The sequence below is a fragment of the Pseudopodoces humilis genome, chromosome 23 (genome assembly GCF_049639895.1).
Source record: "Pseudopodoces humilis isolate 2021_Gansu_Grassland_sample_001 chromosome 23, ASM4963989v1, whole genome shotgun sequence".
Lineage (NCBI taxonomy): Eukaryota > Metazoa > Chordata > Aves > Passeriformes > Paridae > Pseudopodoces > Pseudopodoces humilis.
Window position 1 is genome coordinate 1,137,968 of NC_142222.1, and position 16,640 is coordinate 1,154,607.

The 16,640-nt window shown below is 49.0% G+C and overlaps 1 protein-coding gene across 12 annotated transcripts in view; it reads left to right on the forward strand.

Annotated features, from left to right (window-relative positions):
* The window catches only part of MSI2 (musashi RNA binding protein 2), a 203,143-nt gene extending 186,976 nt beyond the window's left edge, over positions 1 to 16,167 (forward strand). For 5 of the 12 annotated variants that reach the window (XM_014255071.2, XM_014255074.2, XM_088066060.1 and 2 more), the window contains 3 exons: positions 11,746 to 11,954; positions 13,682 to 13,759; positions 15,935 to 16,167. In XM_014255071.2, coding sequence (XP_014110546.1) covers positions 11,746 to 11,954; positions 13,682 to 13,723 — 251 coding nt within the window. In that variant the 3' untranslated portion in view covers positions 13,724 to 13,759; positions 15,935 to 16,167. Of the gene's footprint in view, positions 1 to 11,745; positions 11,955 to 13,681; positions 13,761 to 15,934 lie in introns of those variants that run through there. The other 7 variants (XM_014255077.2, XM_005525666.3, XM_014255079.2 and 4 more) reach the window with 5 other exon arrangements.
* The last annotated feature ends 473 nt before the right edge of the window (positions 16,168 to 16,640 follow it).

The window sequence follows — 16,640 nt, forward strand, 5'->3', positions numbered from 1 at the left end:
GGCCATCCTAAAAACCAGCTGTGCTGGGTGGGAGCATCTCCCTGCTCTGCTGGGCAGAGCCACACACTCATTAATGCACTTAAAGCAGCAAGGGCTTTCAAAGGAAATCAAACATCCAGAATGGGTTTTCCAGTGTAATTAAGGATTTGTGTCTGCTCCTTACGTCTCATAGAACATGGAGTAAATCAAGCAAACAAGCACTGGGGCTGACACAGTGCATGGTGAGCTGAGCTGCCCCTGGTGCTGCCAGGGAGCTGAGCACTTGTGTGCCAAGGCAGGGATAAGGTTCCCTTTGGATCTCAGTCTTCCAGGAAAACGGGGAACCCACTGTTCAGTGCACCCGGCACAGGATGAAGTGAGGGGTGTGCCGGAAAGTCAGCAGAGCGATGAATTGCGTGGGCTCAGGGAAGCCTTGTCTGACACTTGAGGAAGGTGCTCCAAAATCTGATCTGCTCGTAGTTTAGCAATGGCCATGAAAAGGGGGACAGTGGTTGTGTGTGCAGGGGGAGAGGAGCTGCCACAGGCTCATGGAGGTGTCAGGAGGAGCATTTCAAAGATCCAGCCACGAACCAATCTGGGATTTCTGCGGCCCGCTGGGAGGACTCCCTTGTGGCACGGTGGCTCTGGTGGAATTGCTCTCCCTTTTTTATTCTCTTCTATAAAAGTACATAAAGTTTAATCCGGGCTATGTAATCTCAAAAGCCAGAACCTAACAAGTGGACCACTTGGGAGCAGCAAGGGCTGGAATTTCTCACTCCACTGGAACTGCCAGTAATTATGTGACAGAGCCTGGCGGGTGATGCATTGGGAAATTAATGGCTGCATCAGATTTTATCCTTTGCTTATCTCCCTGGCAGAGGCAGCTTGTGCTGTGGAGCACGGCGGGTGGCCAGGCAGGGACCCCACACTGCGGGGGCTTTTGGGAGGGGTGGGAGCAAGGAAAATCATCCTGGTTTAAACAGGAATTCCATCAGCCAGACCCAGCATGGAGCAGCCCTGGGTGGTGAACACGCTCTGGAGGAGCCACTCTTCATCCCCATGGGTGGTTTTGGCCTTGTCACTGACAATACTGGGAGCCCTGCAGTTACTTGTTTTGCTGCTACCCCAAATTTATAAAATAATAATAATGAAAGGGATATCTTTTCTGTTTGACTCAGAAGTGCTGGGCTGCTCCAGGATGGGAGTCCCATAGGTCCTTTTCAGAGCAGGCTCCAGGCAGAAGAAATCCTGTCTTGTTTTACTGTAGGATGCCACTTTTGGATCTTTTTCAATCCTTGAGGGACTGAGCTTCTTCCTGCAGTGCCAGGGAGAAAATTCAGCAGATATGAAACAATTCGGTGCTGCTGCTGCTCAACCTTGGCCATAGTGGCTGGTGTTTGACATGGCGCTGGGCTGAAGTCTATCGAGGTTAAAATACATCAGCTTTAATCAATAATTTTGTAATAGAAAATCTTGTGCACTTGATAAATCATCTCCAGTGCAATTAGTGACCACCTCTGAAGTGCAGTTGAAGTTAATCTGTAACAAATTTAGCAGGTAACTTTTAATAGTCTTTTCCATCGGGAGAATTATTTTCCATGGGAAAATGTTCCTCAGAATGCTCATCCAGAGCTGTTTTTTATTTAGGAAGAAATTCTTCTTTGTGAGGGTGGTGAGGCACAGGTTGCCCAGAAAAGCTGTGGCTGCCCCATCCCTCGAAGTGTCAGTTGGGCAGTGGAAGGTGTCCCTGCATATGGCAGGGGGTCAGAACAACTTTGTTTCTCCAAAGCCCTGCCACAGCCAATTATCCGTGTTCTATTCCCTTTCTCCCAGCAGAAGCTGGGGAACAGAGCTGTTGGTGCTTGTAACTAGATTTTGCTCCCCACAAGATGCAGGCAAGTTGTTGCAGAGTTTGAAGTTGGGTTTCAGCACGTGCTCTCCAGTGCATGAGATCTTTGAGCACAGGATGGTGCCTCGTGCATTTTAATCCCTAAACAGGCAAAATGCTGTCAGAGCTGAGGGTACTTTGCCTCTGCAGCAGCAGTTGCAGGCTGTTAGCCATTAGTGGAACAACTGCAGACTGTGAGGCAGAGCGCATTGGACTGATACACTACTGTCAGTATCTTCATGCTGATTCTCTCCCCAAATGCTTTAAAAGTAAATACATAATTACAGTGATGTTTTTTCTCCCTCTCTTCTTTCTGAAACAGAAAGCTGCCGGAGGAGCAGAGTAGTTTTTCCTTGCAGCAGATGTTGGTGTGCATCTGGCTCTGTGTGAGCTCAAGAAGCACGGTGGGTTAGGAGTTGCCAGAGAATGCAAAATGGATCTGCAGGTATAGAAACCTGAGCTGTTTAAAAATAATAGACTCACACAGCTGGGGCCTTTGTGAGCATTTCCTGATGGTTAAAAGAGCCCAGAACTCTGTGCCCTGGTGAGGGTTCGGGGTGTCAGCTGCTGACAGTGTGGTTGGTGCCACCAGCTCTCTCCCAGGCACTGTGTGCTGGGCAGCAGCTTGCCTGGTGCAGACCCTCCTGCAAGAGGGGATGGCTGCACAGAACTGGGGACTTGCAGGCTGGATGCCTCCTCTGTTACCTGGATAATCCCCCTGTGCTCCTGAGCATCCCCCCAGCCCATGGGGTCCAGCAGCAGCCGGAAGGTGCCCCCCAGGCAAGGCCCTCCTGCTGCTGTGACTTGAATTATGCAGCAAAACAAAGACCAGTTTTTGGTTTAATTTTCCTCCTGTATTGTCTGTTATTGTACAAAAGGCTTCAATTTCAAATTACAGGAGTGATAGCCAGTTAATGTGGTACAGTGGGAGGCCGGAGTTGCTGTTGCTATGGCAATGGAGTTCGGCTCATTTGTTTTGTAGATGAGTAATTACTACGCAATTAGAGTAGGCTAAAAATAAAGGGGCCTTTTGTTCCCTCTTACTCATTAATATTAATAAAAGACCTGTCCGGGCTGTGGTAAACAATTAATGCAGATGTGGTTGCCCATGGTAAAATTAACAGCAGCTTTCATGCTCCTCGGTGTGAGGTGAAGGCACCGGCATCACCTGGCCCAGCTCTTCCTTCATTGTAAATGGAAAAATGGTTATAGAGGGGTCTGTGATATCCCAGAATCTGAGCTTTAGCTCTTATTTGCCAGTTGGATGGGTGATAATAAGTGTTAAAGCTTCGTGTGCAGGCACAGACAGAAGGAGCAGCGCTGGGGTCGGCGCCTGCGACACAGCAAGCGCCTGCAGCCCGCCGAGGGCTCTGACAGGAACCCGGCCACAGCAGTTCCTGGTGCAGACAGCTCCTCATTCATCCCCCTTGGATAAATGCCAGGGCTGGAGCAAGAAACTTGCCCAAAAACCTGAGCACTGGCAAGGACAAGTGTGGTGCTGCTAAAGGACTCCAGCACGGCGTGATACAAACATGGATTGACAAAAAAGAGTTTAAGGAACAGTCCCAAGCATTTGATGTGAAGTAAAAAGATGACAGTACACTTAGCCTGGGTATTAGGATGAAATTGTTCCCTGTGAGGGTGGGGAAGCCCTGGCACATGGTGCCCAGAGCAGCTGTGACTGCCCCTGGAAGCATCCAAGGCCAGGCTGGACAGGGGAAGGTGTCCCTGCCATAGCAGGGGTGGCACTGGACAGGCTTTAAGGTCCCATCCAAACCATTCTGTGATTCTGTGATTCTATCTAGTATGTAAACATCAATCACATCATATTTTAAATTAACTGTAAAACCAGTCAAATTGGCAGGAACCAGTTAGGAAAATGGCTTAACAGGACAGCATTTATCTGCCCCTTTGGTTTATTTGTGAGTTCCAACAGAGCTGGTGAACATCCCGTGCCTGCAGAGAGGGAGAGAGGAGCAGCACAGAGCTGGGACAGGGGCGGAGGCTGATGAGTGGTCACCAGCTCCCTGCATCATCCCTGGGGTGCTCAGCACCCTTCGAAAACACCGTCAGGAAGGCAGAACCTCTCCAAAGGGCAAATAACCCAGCCCAGAACCCCGAATCCTCTGCTGGGGGGGCTGTGGATGAACAGAACCACATCCCTCCCAAACTGTTTAACTAATGGAGGGAATCGTAGCAGAGCCTTTGTAAGGTCGACATTTGTTTGTTGTTAAGGATCTAATTAGAAACATGAGAGGAAGCTGAATGGCTGCTTGCTCGGCTAATTAGCGACATGCACGAAGACCACTTTGAACTTCAAGGACACAAAGCTATTAGCGCTTACATCAAAAATGGATTAAACTTCTGTGCTTTTATAATGATTAAAGATGAGCCGCTGGAGAGGAAATCCTTTTGTAAAGCTGTGACAAGAGCTGGCTCCCTGACTGCAGCTCCTACAAGTGAAGCTTTGTGTGGCCTCCGTGTAGCGCTCGGCCCTGCGCGAGTGACACCACTAACACACGCTATGGAAAATGGGATTAGGCAATAAATATTGATTGTTGGCAAAAAAATTACAGCTGAGCTGCAAAGTGCAGTGATTTGTCCTGCTGCATAACTGCAGGAACTAGAACAGCTGGGCTTGAATGCGCTGAATTTTGTGCCTTTTCTTCTGCAAATTGGTGCACATGGGCAGCTTCCAGATGTGGCGGGTGCCTTGGATGTGTTCAGTGCAGTACTTAGCAGAAGCAGGGCGCTCACATGCAGCAGTGAGTTTGTAAAACACCTGCACCAGGTGAATTTTTATCTTGCCTAAGCTTGTGGAAGCTGCCCAGCTCTTGCTCCTGGCTCATCTCAGGTAGTTCAGCAGTTGGTTTGTGTCGTGCTGCGGCTGCAGGAGCAGCGCGGTGGGAGGACACTGAGGCTGCAGCAGGAGCAGTGGCCACAGGATCCCAGGTGCCATTATCACCCCATTGTGCCCAGCTCCAGGCAGGTGGGCAGCACTCAGCCCTCCCTTCTGGTTCCCACTCACTTCCAGCGGTAATTGCCGAGCAGAGCCAGCTCGCCACCCACTGCTTGCTGTCATTACCCTGCGATATTTTGATGTGTGAAGCCGTTTCCGAAGGGGCTGCAGAGGCAGAACAACCTTTGAAAGTGTGACTGCAGCTAGAAAATAACGTACAAACAGTACCTTGTTAGGGCAGATCTTGGTGTGTCTCAGCCTCATCACCACTTATTTTGCTGATGAGCCCGACAGTTGTTGTATTTTCCTTTTTCCCTGCAGGGCCAGTGTAGCTGCAGGGGAGGGATAACCTGGGGCAGCCTGGCTGCTCCCCATTATGGAGCGTGTTGGGGTGGCAGGGAAGGCACAGTGCTCGCGTTTGATTTTCCAGTCAGGACTGAGCCAGCTGTCATCTGTAGCTCTTCACACTTGCAGAGGAGCCGTGTCTGCCACAGGGTTCTTAGAGAGAGAGTTTGCTTTTCAAGTCTGCTTGGGAAGAGCGAGAGCAGAGGGATGCAGGTCCCCATGAGAGATGTACAACATGGCAGCTCTCGTCGTGACGCCAGCGTTATTTGTTTTTCTGGTTTGTCTCCCACTTTCTCTTCCAGCGAGTTGGGAGCTGTTTGTACCTTGTTATTCTCCAGAATATCTGGTGTGTTTCCAGCTCATTATTTCTGAGACGTTTGTGAGCTGGAGCATTGATCCGAGTTCGAGGTGTGCCACACGCTGCCTCCGACAGAAACCGCGCTCTGTAAAAGCTCAGACGCAAGGAAGCGATGCTTCCAGTGGCTCAACCTGACCACAAATGAAGGGGTTTGGAGCTCTGCAAGGTGATTGGTATATAAAAAAAAGAGCCTGAATATGAGCTTTTATTTCTCAGTGCTGTGGCAGTGCACTCCTGCAGCCTGAATAGGCCACTGAGAACCAGGAGCACCGATGTCTTATTTCAGACTGGCATTAATTTGTACATCCAGTCCCGGGTAAATGACATTCTGGTTGTTAGCAGCTCTGAAAAGCAAGGTACAAACTCCCATTAACTTCAGCCCTGGCTGCACAAAGAATTAGCTTTGGCCAAGCAATCTGTAACATGGGTGCAATGCTGCTAATTATATTTATCAGGCTCTGAGCACTAATGATGTAAGATTTGCACGCGGTGCTGAAGTTGTGCTGGTTATTTAAAGTATGGGCGTCACGCTGTGAGTGCTGCTCTGTTAGTCATGCATGCGACAGCGTGGCCATTAGTGCTACGCTCTGGGACCCTCGGGGTCCCCAGGGAAGGTGGGATTGTCCCCACGCCACTCATGTGGCTTTGCTGTGCGGCAGTTGTGCTTGGGTGGCTGCAGAGGCAGCACAGCAGGCTTGGGAACAGGTGATACTCCTTCTGTGACAGTCTTCTCTTAAAGTCCAGCAAAATGGACTCAAGTGACTCAAATTCATAAATTCATAGAATCCTAGAGCGGGTTGGGTTGGAACAAACCTTAAAGACCGTCTAGTCCAACCCCATGTCATGGGCAGGGACACCTTCCACTGCACCAGGTGCTCCAATCTGGTTTTGAAATTAAATGCCACCAGGCTGTGGGGCAGTGCCCTGTCCCAGCTGGGCTGCTCAGTGCCCTGCCCAGTGCGCCCGTGCCCTGCCTGCTCCCATCTCTGTCAGCAGCATTCAATGTTATTATATCATTTACTTCTTCAAGCTGGAAGATGATGTTTGCAGCATGTTCTATGAATTTTTCATAAAGAGAGAAAAACAGACTAATCTTGTGAGCTTTGAGTCTTGGTGGTGGGTAATGGCTTTGATTTAAAGCATTTTGTCTTAATGATAGTTATATTGAAAATTTCCTGCTGCTTTCAAGCACGTTTAGTTATTATCATAAACATTGATGGTAGAAATGCCTGCCAAATTGTGCGTGGCTGTTTATGGCAGATGAGAGAGTCATCCAGAAATTAGAGCACTGGATCAACAAGTTGTGAAGAAACCTGTTTATACAGGAATCCACCCTGAGGGCAGTGGGACAAGGCAGGAATGAGGAGAGTCTTGAAGGAGAAAAGGGCTGGAGATGACCAGCTCTGGTTGTAGGACATGCTTGACAGGAGATGAAAAATTAATTTCTGATGAGAACCATAGGATCATTTATGTTGGAAAAGACTTGTAAAATCAGTGAATCTTACTTTAACCCCACACTGCCAAGCTCCCCCATCCCTGCAGAGCTGCTCACCCCATGCATGGCTGCCCAGGGACAAGAAATATCCTGCCTCTGCTCAAAGAGGAAATCCAGTGAATTGTGGTGGTTTCTTTCCCCCATGAGGTTTTCCTCACCTGTGCACTGTGGCAGGGAAGGCAGACACACATGCTGCACTGTTCCTCACCTGAAGTCCCCTGCAAAGGTGTTTAAGTCTTTGGGTTTTGGTGCTGTAGGAGAGGGAAGGGTGTCACCAAGGCTCCATGTGGGCTGTGTGCAGGGGACAATGATCCCCGTGCAGTGTCTGTCTTACTCCTCTGTCCAGACTGTCCCTGGTTTGTTTCCTTTGAAATACAGTACATTTCAGTGGTGCCTAAGTGGGTTTTTTGTCATCAGGTCTCATTTACCAGTCCCTAAGGGCCTGACTGTCATCCCAGTACTGTGTGAGTTCCCCTCATAGGACAGTAATGTCAAAATCCTCACGTTTCTTCTCCTTTTCCCCTCCTCTTTCCCCTCATCATTCGTGGCTGAATTGAGTTTATTTGGGTGGGATTCCAGCATCCAGCTTGTTGTGCTTTGCCCAGGCCCAGCAGCGTTCGGGCCCTCGTTAGCGTAACGCTGCTCGTAAGGCAAATGTCAGCAGGAATCCTGACTTAGAAATTTCTCAAGAGTTCATCGAGGGAGAGTTTATCTTTCAGCAATGACCTTTCCTGTTGAGCACGGATTAACGTGCGAGCAGGGTCTGTGTGAGTGCGGCAGTTTGCCAGAGAAGGCTCTGGATGCGCATCCCTGTGCTCTGCCCAGAGCCTCCTGCCCCTGCCTCAGCTTTGGGTTCCAGCTCTTGGCTCCTTGACATAAAACACTTGGCTGAACGTGGAGAAGCATCTCACACATGTGTTAAATGGGGATAAAGGCGCTCTCCTGAACAATGGGTTGCTAATAAAGCCTCACTGCCTGAAGAGGTCCAGCTCTTGCTGCGCCAGCCCTGCACAACTCCCAATTCCACCAGCACCAATATTGGCATTAAAAACTGCTGGGGCTGCTTTATGAACACACCTTTTTTTATATCATTCTGTGTCCCATCTTACTTTCCCTCACTGCTTTTCAGTGCTCCCCAAGCCACTGTGACACTGGGCATAGTAAGCCTGAGGCTCCCCAAAGCCTGTCCCTCTGGCCTGCAGGCAAACGTTCACCTGCTGATCAAAATTCACAGGCTCAGAGTCTTTTCTGTAAGAAAAACCACAGCAAATTCTAAGTGAGGCAACCAAGACATTAACCTGCCCTCTTCCATCGCTGCCAGAACTCCTGGCTGCTGGCCCTTGATCTCCATCAGCACAGGAAAGAGCTTCTGTAGCCCAGAGGATGGAGGATCGCTGGGGTTGAAGATAAAAGGTGGTTGGCTGTGACTTACAGACACATCTAATCTTTTCCACATCTCTCCTGACCTTGATCTATCACAGGGCTTCCTGGGGACACTTGGGATTGTGAATTTTGCATAGAGGAAGCCTTCGAGCTGAAGGTTCTCAGGCACAGTCTCAGAGCTGTGAAGTTGCCTGCTGCAGGATGGTTTCCTGTACAATTGGTTGGGAAATGGGACCTGAAATGGGTCCTTTGCTGCCAGGACTTCCTGAGTGCTGGCAGTTCTTGGAAGGGGAGAAGATGGCCCTGCCAGCCCTCAGTCAATGCTGAATCAGTCTGATGGATCCAGTCAGCTCAGCCCATGGCTCTGCTGGGACCCAGCAGTGGGTCAGGCTTTGCTCCTGGTCCTGGCATCAGTCAGGGGTTCCCTCCCCTCCATGGACAGCACGATCCCCTGACAGTTTCTCAGCAACTAGCTTCCAAACATCTGCCCCAGTTTCTGTCTTGCCATGGGATGTTGGTGGCCAGGGGAAGGTCTCCAATTCCTTCCAGCCTGCAAGGAATTAATGTCAGTACTCAGCAATTCCCACAGTTCACAGCAGCCTTGGACAACTTCTGACAACCTCCAACATCAAGAATTTTGTCCTAAGGACACAGGTTTCCAAAAAGTATTAACTTTTCTTAGTGATGCGGTATCTGGAGTCTAGAGGATTGCACGCATTTTCCCTTCTTCCTTCTAGCCTCAGGGTACTCCAGGTTTGTGTAAAACCAGCTCCTTTCCAGGTAGTTCTTGCCAGAGCACATCAGAATTTGCATGTTGGGGAAGTTGTTCAGGGTCCCTTTGCTGTGGTAAAGGTGCCTCTGGCTCCAGGTGAGCTCACCTGAGCTCCTGGAAGAAGACAAATGCTTAACAGCCAACCATGGCTGAGCAAATCATTCAAATACAGCTTTCTGGGGCTGCTGAGCCTCCTGCTAATTATGGGAGCTTTCTGTTTCATTTATAGGGTCTGGAGCAAAGTGGTGGCTCTGGAAAAGCTTCCAGCTTTTTCTGTGGAGTTTTTCAGGCACCACATGGAGAGGTGCCAGGGCATCCCAGCTTCCACACAGCACTTTCCAGGCTGTGAAGCAGCCTTTGGCATGCCCGTTTTCCCTCCTGTGAGCAGTGTGGAGTGTTGAACCCCTGGTCCGTAAATGTAAAATCACCTTTTCATACTACCCGAATAACCCATTGCCAGCTCTGCCTGCAGGTGTGAAAGCCTTACTTCCAGTCTTAAATGAGAGAGTGGGATGTGGGGGGTGGGGACACAGAGATTCTCTCTGGTTACTCAGTTGGTTGTTCTGGAGGTTTCTGGTGCTGCTGTGGGGTTTGCAGGAGTATTTTACTAACAGGATGCCTCTGGCTGTGCCACGTCCCGCTGTTGCTCAGAGAAGCCAACTGGGTTTTCTGTGTGACTTGGCAGGAAAATTCACATCCATTTTATTGAACCAAAGGGAAGAAAAGGGGGGAAAAGTGCTGGCTTCTAGTAATAAAGGGCTTTGGAACATCTCAGCTGGATATTTTTCTTCACGAGTGAGAAGGCCAAATGTTATCTTGACATTTAATCTTTAATAATAAAAAAAGGCTCTTTGTTTGCCAGCGAAGTCCAAAATCTGTTTACTCTCTCATGCCTTATTTCTTTTAACTTGCTAGCTTAGATGTCCTACTTACCCTCCCCTGCTCCCAGTTCAGAGCTGAGGTGAATCATTTATTGTCCAGAACTGACTTCCTTGTCACCACAGAGCCACCAGCTGCCAGGGGCACTTTCCTTGACCAGAGCTGGGGACCCCTTGGGCAATGCAGGGAAGGGCCAGGGCAGCAGAGGTGCAGCCTGTGCCCACCACAGCACTTTGGTGAGAGCCTGGTGGCTCCAGGCTGCTCTCCAGGCCCAGGAGAGCCCTGTGGTCAGTCCGTGCAGCTCTGACCCACGGACAAAGGGCACTCCAGGCCACCAGACTTCGTAACCCACTCAGGTGTTTAATGAAGATCACGGGGAGTTGCAGCCAGAGGAAAAGGCTGGAGTAGCCTTGGGGCAGCCTGGAAGGGTGGAGATGGCGGTGGCGGGGTCGGGTGCCCAGGCAGGGTCTGGGGCAGGCTGTGGTGCTGGGCCCACGTCCAGCCCCGTTGGCCATCGTGTCCTGGCGCTGCCCGCGGTGGGGACACGGTGGGGACACGGGGGGGACACGGTGGGTGTGGGCAGACCAGGCTCCCTGTGCTCCCCAGGGACCTTGCAGGTACCACCCAGGTGTAGCTCCAGCTTCCCGCAGCCATCTCCATCCAGCTCCTCCCAGTCCGCTGACTTTTCTTTCACATTGAAACTTCTTCCTCATAAATTCTACATCCAAGAGCAGCCGTGAGAAATGCCTGAAGCCTGATCATCTAACATGCTTTAATATCTAAATTTCTTCTTCAGTATCATTCTTATTTACATTGTTTTTCTTTCTCAAAAAAACCTCAAAAATTAAGGGAGGAAAAAATTAAATTTTCTTTTACTTCCACATTAGGAGGTGAGTTGTCATCCACCCTCTGGAATTCTTTTTTGCTTTTGATCTTTATTTATTTGTTTAATTTTGGTTGATGTCCCAAGCATGGTTTTGGAGACGAAGGTAGGCCTTCGCTCTCCAAATCAAAAGGAAAAAAAAATAAATAAAACAACACACTCCTTGGTCATATTTAAAAGAGAAAAATCCAAACTGTTCCATTCCATATCATTTAAAGAAAAAAAAAATCAACTGTTGAACTATTTCTACAGCTTACTGATCTAAAAGGGCGGGTTTTTTCCAAAAGTATCGAATGGATCCAAAAAACGATTTTCCTAGACGTGATTCAAGTTATTTGCTGTCAACATTTTAATATCAATATTACCACAATGTGTAGTCTCAAACTAGTTCCTTTGTAGTTTGCATGGGATGTGAATGCTGTCTCGGCGTGCCCAGACCTAGAGAACTTGTTACTACTGCATGAGCATCAAGTCAGATGTTGAAAAATACCTATTACATTTTGTGATAATTTGGTGAAAATGAGCACCTCCAGTCTCTGGTTGCAGTAGTGTGTTGAATGATTGTTCTTTTTTTTTTTTTTTTTTAATTTTTATTTTTTTTATATATATCCATATATATATTTTTGGAGCTCTAAGCTTCGTAGTAGTCCGGGCTGACTCTTCTCCAGTACTTGCTCTCCTCTCGCATGGCCTTGGTTAAGTGTTAGAATTGGGCCTAGGCTGTTTATTCTGGTGTTTGGCTTTGTAATACCGGTGCATGCCCGGCGTCTGGCCTCATACCCAGCTTTATTCTCTGCACACCAGTCTTGAATAGCTACAGTGCTCAACCGAATTTTGGCGCACCCGCTTCCCCGGCAGGCTCCAACCCAGCGCGGCCCGGAGGCTTCCCCGGGGCCAACAGCCCCGGGCCCGTCGCGGATCTCTACGGCACGGCCAGCCAGGACTCCGGCGTGGGTAACTACATAAGCGCCGCCAGCCCGCAGCCGGGCTCCGGCTTCGGACACGGCATCGCCGTAAGTACCCGTGCCAGGGCGGGGCTCGTGTCTGGGGCTGCGGGAGGGGCTCGGGCCGGGCTGGGGTGGTGGTGTCCCCACGGCGAGCGCGGCCTCTCGCTGCCGGAACCTGCGAGCGATGCCCGAGCCAGCGCTGCGCTCCTGGCTGGAGTTGTGGAGCAATCGTTAGTTACCAGGGCCTTCCAGCTGGAATCGGTAAGGTTGGAAAAAACCTCTAAAATCATCGAGTCCAGCCTTTGACCGGTCCCCAGCTTGTGAACCAGACCAATCACAAATGGCCACGTTTCCAGGGATGGTGACTCCACCACGCTGGGCAGCCCATTCCAGTGATAAATCTCTCTTACACTGAAGAAATTTTTTCTGAATGTCCAACCTGAACATCTCTTGGTGCAGACACTCCTTTGGAACTGTCTGCAGCCAGACACGACATGTCTCAAAGGGCCATATTTAATAGATACGGGATTTAAATCCCTGCTTGTCCATATGGGCCCAACTACCCCTCCTGGCTGATGCACCCTTTGGCGGGTAGTGCAACAGTCCCTGCTCCCACTAAACGAGCAAAATTAGCTCTTTAATTTGGCTGGTGGGACCCTCTTCACCTGTTTGCTGTCCTTTGGGGTCACTTCCAGCTGGTCCTGGCATCCCTGGCAGCCCCTGAGAGCCGCAGGTTCCGAGCCAGGGCCCCGCTGGGCTGTGGGGTCACCGGGAGGTGCCTCCTAACGCCGCGTTGGGTCTGCAATCGCACTAATGAGGGGCAGAGATTGGCTTAACAAGGCTGCACGTGGCTGTGTCACCTGTGTGTGAGCATGAATGGGGCTGCCTCCGCCCCGCTGGCACCCCCAGCACAGACCAACGGAGGCTCCTGCCCTTTTTGGAGCACAGCCAGGAGTTGGTTTTTATCTCCTGGACACTGAGGAAGTGCAGAGGCTCCCCAAAAAGTCCCTCAAACCAAGAGGAGAGCTTCACTCCCTGATGGAATTGGATGGGGGGAGCAGGAGTGTAGTGCAGACAAAGTTCCTGAAACTTATTTTTATTGCAAAAAAGACAAACAGACCCTCTGCCTCGCTTTGTGCCCAATTCCCATCCTGGGCCTGCCCCTCCCATGGTCACACCATGGACTTGACAATCCCTGTGGATCAATTCTAGCACAAACATGGAATATTACTGCTCTGCAAGGAGCTGTATCAGTTCAGACTGCCACCTCTCACCACTTACAACACCTCTTATTTCCGTTTTTCACCTAAAAACCTGTTTGTGCTTGAAAATTTGAGTACTTTGGTCTCAGCAACATCCCGATTTTTCAAGTGATTGGACACCAGGTGCAAGCCTGGGTATCCAGATTTGTCTGCACTAACACTTCCCAAAGAACCATTTTATAATTGACTTGCAGATTGGCAGCCTCTTAATTCCCCCAATAACTGCAAAGAATCCCATAGCTTTTATTACATATATATTTACTTAACACTCTCCATTTACTAACCCTGGTTTAAAAATAAAGAAGGGAGAACCCCAAAGCTTATTTTTGCACCTGGGGGGATGAGAAGATGATGGTCTTGGAAAGGTGACCATAGGGTGGAGCACACCTGGTGACCAGAACAGCTCTTGGAAATCCCTATTCATGCTGGCAACACAGTCTTTCAAATCCTTTGATAATTTCTTGGCAAAATTAATAATCAGCTGTTCCCATGTATAGAGCACTGATGAACTTAACAATTGTACAATTTTAGGGACCTTTGATTGCAACGGCTTTTACAAATGGATACCATTGAAACGTTACACATGGTTGGTTGCCATCTCACTTGGAGGTATTACAGTATATCCCATTTGTACTTTGTGCTGAACTACCATCTCCCCTATATTTACTTTAAGTGAACAATTTTTTATCTTCATTTTGTCTTTCCTTGGCCTTTAATCATTCCTTTCTGTGATTTGTGTTACTCAAATCAACCTCACAGGCTGGAAACTGGAAGACAGATCCAAAGCTAAACCCTCCAAAAGTCACTTTTTCATCTTCATGATGCTTCATGCAATAATTTGAAGAGGGAGAAAACCCAGAAAGCCGTGGGGAATCACCCCCAGTGCCGGCAGCCAGAATCCCAGTGGGATCAGGGATCTGCTCCCAGCGCACTGCTCTAAAAGTAGCTGAGCCCCACTGCTTTATTACTGAGAAACCATCATTCTTAATTAAGTGCTGTACCAAATATTACAGCTAAAAGATAACATTGTAACTTGTAACCATAAAGCAATTATCAAGATTAAAAAAAAATTAAACCTGAGCAAATTAAATTAAAGGCATTACCTGAGCACCGCAGCCCTGGATCGCTGCCAGTTTCCTACCCTTTGAACTAAGCTCGAGTTAATTAAATGTTTAATTTTTATTTTTTATTATTATTTGGCCTTTGGCATATTCATCTTTGCAAACAAATATTCTTAGCACTCGGAATGGAGTAGATTAGAAAACACAATGAAAAACAGAAGTTATCCCAATTAAATGGCACAGGTTTGCCTCCAGAGCTCCGAGCCCGGACAGGCAGAGGGAATAAATGTGACAGATTTTATTTCCCTGCTTCTTACCCAGCACTACATGATCAATGTCACATCACTTACGTTCAAAAATCAGTCTACAAAATTAGAATCAAAGTTAGTCAGGGGGCTGGGAACTGTGTAAAACATTTGGAGACTTTAAACTACATAAAAATAGATTTATACCTAAACACTAGTGGATAAAGGGGGTTTCTATTTACTCTCCATCTCCACACACACCCCCAAGATCACCTGAAATTGTTCTGTCAATTGATTTGCTCCACCAAGGAGCGTTTTTTATGGGAAAGAAAAAAGTGCCATAAGCACTGTTGCTTAATCCCAGCTATGACTTGCACGTAGCGGTGTCTGCTCGCCGATCAATTTGTCAGAATCCTTCACGTTTCCTGGGCCGTCAGCCTCTGGAATAGTGAGGTGGTACCCGAGGCCAGCTGGAGCCCGAGCAGAACATCATAACTCAGGCTAATAACGCGCGGTGACGGCAGCTCCGCCAGATTGATGGGCTGTAATCACTCCTCACTTAGCACAGCCCATCGCCGCAGCCATCAGTTACTGGCCAGCGTTGAGACTCAAACCATTAACGACTTAAAAACAAAGTGCTTTTAATGTTGCTCATTACTAATTAAAATAGATTTTGAGAGGAGGAAATGAGCCTTATTATTAATTCCTCAAGGAACGCTGAGTTTGAAACGCTTGCGGCAGCGGCTGGTCCTGGCATCCCCGAGGCAGGACTTGGCTGAGCTGCAGGTTCCCGGGGCAGGGATCTGTTCCCACATCCCTGCAAGATGCTGCTGGGACCTCACCCCGAGCACGGCTATTTGGGAATGGCTTTTGGAGGTCATCCCAAAACGACCAGGGAGCATCCTCTCCTGGCCAGCCCCGTGAGCAGCTGCCTGCAGAGCCAGTGCCCGAAATATTTATATCTCTTTTCTGTATTATACATCTCAGCTCTAAGCGCTGGCAGGGACGGAGCGTTGGAGGCTGAAGCTCTGGTATCAAACAAATCCTGGCCACCTCAGTGTGCCCAGATAAAAATTGTCACCTTCCAGGTTCTTCAGGGAAAACTCATTTTAGCCAAAGCCGTGTGAATTCATAGCATAACAGATGCCTGAGGAGCCGTTTTTGTCCTGGCCGTACATCAGCTCCCATTTTACTGTTCCTAAAGCAGCCCAGCCCTCAGCCAGGCCCCCAGTCCAGGCTTAGCTGGGATGGAGCTGGAAATAAGAGCAGGGAGTACATGAGGCCCCCTGTCCCCTGGGGGCTGTCCTGGGAACACCTCAGTATCCCAGCCATTCCCTCTGCATCCTCCCTCGGGGTGGATCGGGGACGCCGTGGCCGCAGAGTGTTTGCAAACACTTTGGGTTTTTTTATTAAAAATCCTAATCGACCTCAATTAACTGTCCCTCTCCCATGTCCATGTCCCCCTTCTCCCCACGCAGAGTCTCTCTGGATGTCCGGGCAAGACAGGGCGAAGTTTCTGAAGGGCCCCACGTTGGGTGATCTCATCAGACTTTGAGCACTACATCATCATCATCATCATCATCATCATCATCACCGCCAACGCAAACTGGAGGTGGCACTCGAAGGACTTGGGTTGTTTAAAATCTCTCTCATCATCTCATGAATCTGCTGTACTATAAAAACAACAGCTTTTAAAAGTATGTATATAAAACCCATTTCTTGTTCGTTTTATTTTCTCGATGGGTCCCTCCTCCCCTCTTTTTAAGCCTCTCCAAACCCACATCTTTTCGTAGCCTTTTTGACATAGTCTCGTAGCCACGTAGTCAGAATTCTTTGTGTATGTAGCGAGAGCCTAACCATAGTGTAACTGTTATATTAAGGGGTTTCTTTTGCTTTTCTTTCCCACCTCCCCTCCTCCTCCTCCTCCTCCCTTCTGTTTTACGTAGTTGTTGTTGCTTAAAGGATGCTGAGATGGTGACAGGAGCCTGGGCCACGGGGGGAGCGGAGCCAGCGGCGGGTGCGGCACGGGGGGCTGGCAGGGCACGGGGAGGGGGGAGCAACAGGTTCTCTGGCCCTTCTTTTCCTTTGTGGCGTCTTGGTTACTCTAATTCTCTCTATTTTCGGCAATAAGGCGAGGGCGACAAACTTTTTGCGCGTCCTTTTTCTATATAAGTGCTTTTTTTT